At 44.0% G+C, this 10,554-nt stretch overlaps 1 protein-coding gene across 1 annotated transcript; it reads left to right on the forward strand.

The window, feature by feature from the left end:
• The first annotated feature begins 1,369 nt into the window (after positions 1-1,369).
• On the forward strand, positions 1,370-5,886 carry LOC145394052 (gamma-butyrobetaine dioxygenase-like). Its single transcript, XM_080268021.1, has 5 exons — positions 1,370-1,484; positions 3,230-3,326; positions 3,738-3,919; positions 4,257-4,364; positions 4,555-5,886. Exons 1-4 carry the CDS (start codon positions 1,413-1,415, stop codon positions 4,359-4,361), a joined length of 456 nt encoding a protein of 151 aa, XP_080124147.1. The 5' UTR covers positions 1,370-1,412; the 3' UTR covers positions 4,362-4,364; positions 4,555-5,886.
• Positions 5,887-10,554: the final 4,668 nt, after the last annotated feature.

Genomic DNA, 10,554 nt, shown 5'->3' on the forward strand with positions numbered 1-10,554 from the left:
GACTCTCGTTGTTGCTAAAGGTATTCTAGGCCAGAGAGGCTGTGAAGTGCATGAGTACTGGCACCGTTGTTCATCCTGGGTAACGCAAGCCGCCTTCCAAGCCCTGTTAGGTAACCCTCAGCCCCTCACCCTCTCTCCTCATTCATTCTCGTAGCGTGTTGATTTCTATTTTCAGTCTCTATCGCTGCTAAATTATAGGTACGTGAAAAATATGTTTCTCTTTGACGTCTTGTGTAGCTGTACCTGTTACGTAACGTGGATCAATAAATCACGCCTGCATCATTCTGCAATACACGCCATCTAACCTAAACATGCAACCATCCCTCCTCGTTATTCCAAATTTTTAGTTATCGGTTTACATGCTGTGTATCTCAAGTCGCTAGAATCGTTGTTTACGGATGTTCAGCTCGCCTTCTTTGTATGGTGCGATGCGTGGTTGTGTATTGGTGCCTTGTCTTGGAGTCATTATATGGCACAACACACCCAAAAAAATTAAACTCGCCTTTGTTTCCTCGTCCTATCCTTCAAGTATGTCCTTACCTAAACTTTCGTTGTTTACGTGAGTGTTTGGAAGGCCAGGGAACGTATGTAATGGAAAGATTTTGCCGGCAAGGTGTGTACGTGACAGAAGTCAGGGCGCACATGGAGGAGAGAAGACAGCTGGAGTCGGTCGATAAGAGGGCCTCGTAAGATACTGTTATTTACAGTCCAAAGTAAGATTGCTCATAGGCGGTATCGGTAATGATGACGATATCCTTGAATATCCCAAGCATCAGTGCAAGGTCAATTGAGAAAATAGACGACGTGGAATGTCAACAGAGCGAAGTGTTGAGAGAAAGCTCGATACATTATGGCACCTGGAGCATGCGGTGAGAGGGACGGGGAGAAAGGTTCCAGTGAGGGTTATTTCTTAAACCAAAATTTTCGCGTTTTGTCATTGTCCTGGACGATATCTGCTGCTACGTGAGGTTGCTCAAGGAGAGGAGTGCCCACGACGTTTGTGATTGCAACGAGAGAGAGCCTTGGCCTGGGTGACGACAACACAACCCTTCGCCAACAACAACAGGATGCCAGACTGTGCCGGAGCATGTGGTCCTGATTTCTCCCCCGGTTGTATATTCCCTCAGCCTTCCATATTTTTTAAGTGTTTATTACAGTTCATTGGGTAATTGGAGGGGTGATTACGATTTCCGTGTTGTTAATTTTCACAGCAAGGTAATTACAGAGGCTCCAATAATGTCCCGAAAATCTGCCTCCCCCCCTTCGCGTGAACGGTAACTTGTGGAATGAGCCGGCAAGCGTGGCAACAGGGGCTGGAGAGGGTGTATAAGCCCCGAGCCTGTCCGTCCGCTTCATACTTCCTCACATTACCACAGTGTTTGGACGTTCGTTAGCCCGTCGCTTCAGACAGCATGTCTTCTACTCTGTATACTCGCGCCCTTCTTGCTCGCGCTGCGGCCCTCAGGAACTCCGCCACCCAGCAGGTAGGTCGCGGAGGAGCATGTGGGCGGGCTGGCGGGCGGTATGGCGGGCGGCGGTGAGGATAGGGGTCACCTTCACCCTGGATACAGGCTCATTATTACCTCCCTTGCAAAAAGAAAAAAAAAAAATGCATGTTTACAGGATTGCCACGAAATGTAAAGATTTTGTAAAGATGTGTATACTTCACGGTATACGAGCCTGCTGAACTTTATTAGAAACTGGTTATTGATGTGGAATTTCTTCTACCCAAAATCTGCGTAGTTGGTGCGACGTGATGCACAAGGGTACTTTTTTTTTTTTTTTTTTTCCAGTGTTGAGCGTGCGGACAGTGTATTTCTGTGCTAGCTAGTTTCAATTGGAGGAGCATCTACTGCAAGTGTGTTCTTAACCACGCTTACCTTTGCTGAAGAAACACTACCGTCTCTTGGTCGAGTGCTTTTTTTGTGAAGACAAGTTTTAGGAAGCATATTGTTAACTTTTATTACAACAGTGTCCGTAATATCTGTGTGAAAATATTTTAACTGGTTCATACGAAAAACAATGTGCGAGACGAGAGAGCGTCGCTTCTTCCCTACAGTTAGTGCGACCAAGTGGCGCTGACTTAACCTGCCGATCAATGTCTGGAAAGTTCACGGATAACTTTGAGCTTCCTGAAGTTCATGTCCATTACTGGTCGATTGTGTAATGGTTTGATTGCATACTTACTCGAACCTAAAATCAGGAGGAATTCTTGAACACAACTTTTCTATCACGACATTTGGTGACCTGGATAACAGACTGCACCTAGCCTGAGAACATACCACGCTTGCGCACCACGCCGTTATGTAACAATGATGCTTTATTTAAGTTAACTTTAAAGCAAGTTCTTGGTGTTTGAAAACTGGAACAACAGTTTGTGACACGAAAGTTGACTACTGGAATGAAGGACTGCAGTTGTCTGGCTAGGATCGCGTGCTGTTTGGTGATGGGTCTTGGCATATTGCATGATCTGCCATGATGTACTTCAAGTAATCGATTGACGGAAAAGATTGTGAAAGTGGCTAGTATGTATGAACATGTGAAGAGGGAATTATTATGAGGATATTGTTCTTTTATTATGTGGATAAATTTACTTGCGGTTACAATTGTTGAACATGGTGTATTTGAAGTCTGTGTTGTTGCAGAGGCACCTTAGTCCATACCTTTCCTTTCTCCCATCATCTCCCCCCCCCTTCGCCCTACCTCTTCCTTCTCACCCTGCCCCCCCCCCTCCCCGTACCCCATCCCTGGCGCGCCCACTTACCTAACATGTCCAGCCTTCCAACTACAATCTCCTACTCTCTCCGTGCTACCTACCTCTCCCCCCTTGCAACATCCCACCTTCCCACCACCGACCTCCTACATTCTCCCTCCTTTTTACCAACCCACCCCAACCCCCACACTGCCACCCACCCACTCACCTTTACTTCCCTATCCCTTCCCCGCCACCCCATCCACTCACCTCCTCCCGGCCACCCACCTACAGCTACTCTCTCCCTATCTCACTGCCGCCACCAACCCACCCCTACTCTACTGTCCTGCCACCCACCCACCCATACTTCTCAACCGCCCAGCCTCTCAACCATAAATCTCTACCGTCCTGCCTCCTAGCGATACTTCCTTGATCAATACTTTTATACCGCCATGCTTCCTAGCCATACTTTACCTCTTTGCCCCCAACCATACATCATTGCCATCCTGTCTCACTCGACCTGCTTTCCCCTTGCAGGTCCGGCGGAGAAGCCACACTTGCGCCCACAGCCGCAGCCTGAGCCTTGCCGCAGCCGCGCGCCAGCAACTCGCCCACATGGAGTCACCCAGGCCTGGTAAGACACGCATTTACTAGTCACTTTCGTTGCGTCAAACTGGATCAAGTAATTTATAGCTGTGTGTTTTTTCGTAGTTGTATATATACGTACACCGATGTCTTTTTAGCTTTAGTATTACTGTGTACCATACATACTGTATACTTCTATATCCCATGCTATAGTTATGATAGTATTTTATTCTTGATGGCTATCAGGAAGTTACTTGACATTGAACTGCCATTGTTAAGGCTTTGACACTTCCCCCACAACCGCGTTTTTTTTTTTTTTTTTTTTTTTTACTCATGGCGAGTTTACATGTCATTTCAAACTGGATTGGTTTTATATAAGCTTTATAAATCCATTCACAAGTTGGTGTTGTGATCTGACCAGATCCTTTGAGCATGTAACATATATCTTTTGCCCCTGCAGGCAGTGGTGTGGTGTCCGCCTCGACTGGGCATGACGCACTACAGGTGGAGTTCTGTGATGGGCGCAGGAGTGCTGTACCGTACACCTGGCTGCGGGACAACTGCCAGTGCCACAGGTGCTGCAAGGGTCTTCCTCACTCTGCCACAACACAGTTCGTCACCGTCCACCCCGAGATCATACAGGTGAGTTGGCATGGTCAAGTTCTGACATATTTCGTGTATTAGTGATACAGTTAAAAGTATGTTTGTGAATGCTACATGTTTTAGCAATAAAAGGTTTCATTGCAAGGATTCTGGAGTTCCTCTCGGCATTCTCCAGGGTTATTTGGTACAAACTTGTTCATGGTTCAAAATTGAGTTGCATATTTAGTGTAAAGCACACATTTGACCTCCGTCCTGGAAAAAGAAACCAGAGAAGGTCATGAAACAAAGTTTAGTCTCTGCCACCTGGGCTTTTTCATCCCGACAACACTTCTCTCTCCTGCTCTTCCCCCTTCTCACGTGCTCCTTTCTCCCACAGAGCAATGTGTTTGGTGTAGTAGTGGACTGGAATGATGGCCATATCAGCAAGTACCCAGGGGAGTGGCTGCACCGGGTGGCACATGATCTCACTTGCAACACTTGAGAGGTAACTATCATCATTTAGATTTACTAAATTCTTCCCATTATTTTCTGTTGCCAGAGATCTTTGCAGTCTTCAGTACATAGTAAAACCTCAATTTTTAATTGCTACAGGTATTGTTTACCAAAAACATTTTGAAAGTTGTAGCTTATAAAGTTATACACTGCATTCTATAATCGGGATCTGTTTTCCACAGGCTTCCCCTCTCCAGCAGTGGTTGCAAGGTGACATGAGCAAACATTGCAGCCACTGCCATCCTACCAGCCAGTCCAGCCCTACGGTGTGCAGGAGTGATGGCATGTCTCAGTTAGTCGTCAAAGCTTCATTTGTGATTTGTTGCATTGAACTAGCAGCACCCTATGTAAAGAGGTGCTACAACCCTCGTGTGTGATGTTACTGTGCGAGTGAGATGTACATAGGTGGAGGGTTGTCACTGGCTTGCACTTTATCATTTTAATTTATATATGTTATGATATGAAGTATCATATAAGCAAGCCAAAGATATTGTAAAAATATAATTACTATAGTAGCCCATTATGTGCAAGCATTGAGACTTCTATGAAGTCGCTGGTGTCAAACCTTAATACACCTGTAACCAAATCTGTGTAGTGGTAACCCAGAACGGTTCAAGTCATTACCATCTTCACTGGCTAGTATCATCCTGGAATACAGTTGTTTGTATTCACTGCTTCCCACAGAAAGGCAGTGGGACATACATAAACTTCAGCTGTTGGCTAACAAAGCTCAAATAATAACTTTCAGGAAAAGATGTATACAGTGACCCCAGGAAATCTAGTAATCATTTAGAATACAGTTTGTTAGGTGATGTTCCCATTTTCTGCTCTCATAGAAAGGCTGTGAACACAATCTTTGAGCTGCTGAATGATTGCACCAGAATTTTGGGCACAAGTAAGAATAGTTTCAACCCCTTCACTCTGGTGACTCATTTTGTTCTTGCTCCCATCAGACGATGTAGGAAAGACCTGTGTATGGAAAGGGTTAGTGAAGGCCGAATGTAACCCTCTAATTTACAGATGCCGTCTGTTAGAAATCAATTGAAAGGTGTCATCAGATTCAAGGAATTAAGAAGTACTGGTGTCCAAGTCAATGTTTCAAAGCAAAGCGCCAGTGCGCGAGGGTCTAAAAACTCTTGAGGAACGACCACCAGAAGAGGGGAAGAGGCTAAGAACGGAAGCAAACGGCTGTGGCCTCCTCCTCCTCCCAGTCGGTCCTCTCACGGTTTTCCTAAACGTCTCTGAGAGAGTATGGAGGATTGGGAGGCACCAGCTGTAAACATCTATACCTCTGTCGGCCCTCCTTCCACCTCTGTGAACATGCCTCGATATATAGACTGGCACCTTGAGTGACCACCAGGAGGGCAGGAGAGGCTGAGGGTAGGGAGGCACGAGTTGTGAACTCCCCTGTCAGTCAGACTGACCTCTTGCCTCGGAACCTGTCCCAAACATGCCAGTGAAAAATCAATATTGTAATGAGCAAGAAATTTTGCCATTAAAGGAACCTATTTTTTGCCATTTGTTTTCATTTGACCTGAGTAGTCTTACCCCAGCCCACAATATGCCTTAGTGCTGCGGAGTGTTGTTCATTTGAAGCGTGAGTTCGTCAGCACGAAGATAAGTTCACCTGTTTGAGAAAATTAGTAATTTAACCACTGACTAGTACCGGTAACTTGTATGATGCCTGACTCCTTTTTTGCATTAAGCTCATTGATTCGGCAGCTTGATGTGCATATGTGCTTTATGCTAATCTTGAGGTAAATCGTTCAGTGGTTATAGAGTTGTTTAGATATGGTTTTCATAGAGATGGACATTGGGGAAGTGTACAGGTGAGGTTGATAATGGAGGCGTAGAGGACAGAAATGAGTCTGTCAGCGAAGCAATGTACGCTGAAGATTCAGAGAAAAAATAGGTGAGACTGGATAATGTATGCAGAGATAACGTGAGATGGGATGCGCTTGGTTTTTACAGCTTCAATTTATAACAAGACTTGATATTCTCACCCACACACAATCCCCCCCACACACCACAATCCCCCCCACACACACAATCCCCCCCACACACACAATCCCCCCCACACACACACAATCCCCCCCCACACACACAATCCCCCCCACACACACAATCCCCCCCACACACAATCCCCCCCACACACAATCCCCCCACACACAACCCCCCCAACACAAACCCGTCCACACAAACACAAACCCCCCCCACACACAACCCCCACACACACAACCCCCACATACAGCCCCCCAACACAAACCCCCCTCCACAGAACCCACATACATAACCCCCACACACAAACACCCCACACAAACCCCTCCTCCACACACACACAACCCCCCACCCGCAACCCCCCCTACACACACACAACCCCCACACACACAACCCCCCCACACACAACCCCCCCACACAAACCCCCCCACACAACCCCCACACCACACACACACACACACACACATACGCGCACACATTATAGATAGATATAAATAAATATAGATATACTGTATATACCCCCCCAACACACACACACAACTTACGGTGGACAGAGTGGCTAACCTAAACTCGTGTTACGAAGGCGCAGCGGTGGTGGTGGTGGTGGTAGCAGCAGTATAGTAATGAACTGAGAGGCAGAATGAACTACGTGTGAAATGACAACAAAATTCGGAAGAACAGTGTAAGGATGCACAACCTATTTCACTGAATACCATCGTTACATTAAGCTTTAACCTATTTCTGGGCATCACCTGTCTCTAAAATTGGGGCTCCTATGACTCACTCTCCTAAACAATCTCTTCTTCCCTGGAAAAGAATATTGCTGAAGACGCCACCATGAAATCAAGCGAACAGGCACTGGATAGTGATGAAACTGGAAGCCTCTTAGGTAAAGGAATAGTTTAGAGTTTGTCATTATTCGTGTTTATGAAATAGTCTAGGCTCTCGTAAGGGGATTTACGCTTTTGTTCTTGAATGGTCACCGTGTCCGCGTGGCTTTGTCGGTGTTTTCTTTAGTGCTGCTATTTTTAGTCGAAGTTCAGTCTACGCGCGGCAGTGTTATCTAGAAAGGAAATCCAGTATACCCTGCTGTTGTGTGAGTCTTTAACCTCTCTCTCTCTCTCTCTCTCATCCAACCCCACCTTATAGAATGCCTGCACACCAATAGAATCAAGTAGGTAAGTTTCCCTTCAAAACGATGTTGTGCCTTTGTTCATGTTAACTCAGCAGAAGTTTATGAAGCAGAGGAAAGATTCGCAGATTGTAATAGTTTGATACAGCCTTCATTTACCCATTCAGTACTGGAAATCTTTAGGTTAAATAAAATTGTGTGGAGGTAGGAAGAATGATTAAAATTGTATGTTACTTTGTAATTCCACAAAAACTATTCACAGCAAGGGAGTCGAGTCGAGTCGAATCACTTAGTCGATGCAAGTACCGCCGCTCAAACCCATCTTTTCGTCATTCAGTTGCGCTGGGAGTATGCTAGTTAGGGTGGTGATATTGTCTCGTTTGTGTGCGTCCTGAATTCGATGGTTCTCGTTATCGGTCTCGTGTATTGCCGGTGCTTTGGAGAGGTAACAACTGAACTGCGGTACAGGTAAGATTTTAAAGCTAATTGTCTGTGATTTGAAGATAAAATAATAGCTAATTTTTCACAGGCGTTTCCTCAGTTGCAAATTTATAACCCCACACAGGATTATATAAAAGTTCTATCTGCCATCCTATCAAATATTTACAGTGAGATAATGTGTCCTTATTGCTTAACAGAATATCATTTTTTTTTTCTTTTTTACTGTGAAGGACACCAAATCATTCAGACCCGAATCAATTGACCTGTGACTCAATCCCACTCTTTGTGTGTGTGTGTGTGTGGAGGCAGACCAAGTGTTCAATTAATGTGGGGTTATGTGTGTGTGTGTGTGTGTGCAGCCCAAGTGTTCAAACGACGCTGGACATTTTTTTTTTTCCCTCGGTGTAGACAGCCTAAGTGTTAGTAAATACTGAACATTTTTGACACCCTCCTACCAGCACTTAGGAAAATGGCTCCGACTAATATAGGATACAATACACTGACACTGAGACTGGTATCGACACTGACGCACATTGAGTTGTATTTTAGCTACCTTGGAGATTTCGTAAGACTTTTCGTTTAGTCACTTATTCTGCACTTTACACTCAAATTCCCTCTTATATGTTTTTAATGGAAAATTTGTCGATATTAAGGTGATATAAATAACATGGAGGAAAATGCTTGGGTGTCACATGGAAAATGAAGTGCTAAATAAGAGACGTTATGAAATTTTCCAGCTCATGTGAGTAGAGCCCACATTTTGACGCAAATTTGTGTGTGTGTGTGTGTGTGTGTGTGTGTGTGTGAGAGAGAGAGAGAGAGAGAGAGAGAGAGCACCCTGGTTCAGTTGTTTGTTTCAGATATCTACTGTAAGTTACGTTATGACTGGAGGCGAGACAACATTTGACCGAATCATGGCCCAGTGGCATGGAGTATACTCTTTTTCTCCTCCTCCTCCTCCTCCTCCTCCTCCTCCTCCTCCTTCTCTTCCTTCTCCTCTTTCTTCTTTTCTTTTTCTATTCCTTCTTCTTCTGTTTCTGATCAAGACTTATACGCTTGGATCATTTGTGTAAGAATTTATCCAGTTCAGACCTCTGAGTAAAATTACCACCTGATGCTTCTAACAGATTGAATGGGCTCTTAATTACAAAGATTAGGCTCTTAATTACAAAGATTATAAATGAGGCTGGAAAGAGACCTGAGGATAATGGTGTGTGTGGTGTAAGAAACAGGTGGCCATTGGATGAGGGATAATACCGCACTCTCTCTCCCATACACAAAGGAAGCAAAAACACAAGCTCCCAAATACGCAGCTTGTAAGTATAACACAAGGTCATTCACCCCTCCATTATGATGTCCTGTTTACTGGTTCTTTATACTAATTTTAAACATTAATATCGAAAAGGCCTTTATACCTAAAAGGTTTATTAATCGTCTTTATTAGTCATTCCTTTAACAAAAAGAAAAAGAAAATGTTTACTACTGCCTCGATTTCATTCCAAAAAAATCAAATTGGAACATATTTCGGTAATAAGAAAAAGACTATATTCCATTACCAGACAGGAGTGAAACGCATTTATCCCTTGGCTCCGATTACTAGTTTTTTGTTATTATCGTTACTACCAGACGATTTTTATTCAACTTAGGAAGGATATCTAACACTGGAGGGGTTAACTGGGACTCTTTCTAACCCCTCCAGTTCAAAAAGTCTATGAACCGAAGAAAATCGTCTGATGTGCTAAGAATAAAGTAAAAACATGTCATCAGATGGAAGGCATTTTTTCTTTACTAAGCTTAACACTCTTAGGCTCCTATGACTCACTCTCAGCTGAATAAAATCGTCTGGCATTTCCTGGAAGAGAATACTAGAGTTGTCTCGATCGTGAGGGGATTGACACACTAACCTATAGGCCAATTGCATGCCTGCCAGCTGATTTTTTTTTTTTTTCTGAAGAAAATAATAGAAGCATCTTTTAATTTTTTCTTTTTTTGTTTATTGCTTTAATGGCATAGATCATTTTCTTATGAGGACAATTTTTTTGAGGAGTCTTTCTGGGGACATTTTTGGGAGGACATTTTTTCTGAAGACATTTTTTTCTGGGAACGTATTTTTCTGAGTTTTTTTTTCTGAGGGCATGTTTTCTGAGGACATTTTTATCTCACGGTATTTTTTCTCATGGCATTTTTTCAGAGGACTTTTCTTAGGAAATCCTGTGCTGGAAAGGGTAATGAAAGCTATATCTAATGCCTCTGCTTCAAAAAGGCTATCCTCGGATGAATAAAATCGTCTGTAGGTAGCAAGAGCAAATAATAACTGCATCTCTGGATTCAAGGACTCAATATGCGTCAGAATGGTCTCTCCTTGGACCTACAGATACCACAGGACCTTCTAGACCTTTCTGGGACCATATAGCAAAGCTTCCTTCCCCTCCCACGAATTTAGGGATTGTTAGTCAGGTAGCGCGATGTTAGAGTGAGTCGCTGGGAAGAATTTGCCCACATATCGATCATACTCACTGTTTCTGGGTGGAAGAAGGTGGGCGCTCTTCTGATAACGATAGCCTGCAAAAATACATCCATACATTTATATACAGCACAGGTATATTTCTTA

The sequence above is a fragment of the Coenobita brevimanus genome, chromosome 26 (genome assembly GCF_032717465.1).
Source record: "Coenobita brevimanus isolate Jiangsu-jjx chromosome 26, ASM3271746v2, whole genome shotgun sequence".
Classification (NCBI taxonomy): Eukaryota; Metazoa; Arthropoda; class Malacostraca; order Decapoda; family Coenobitidae; genus Coenobita; species Coenobita brevimanus.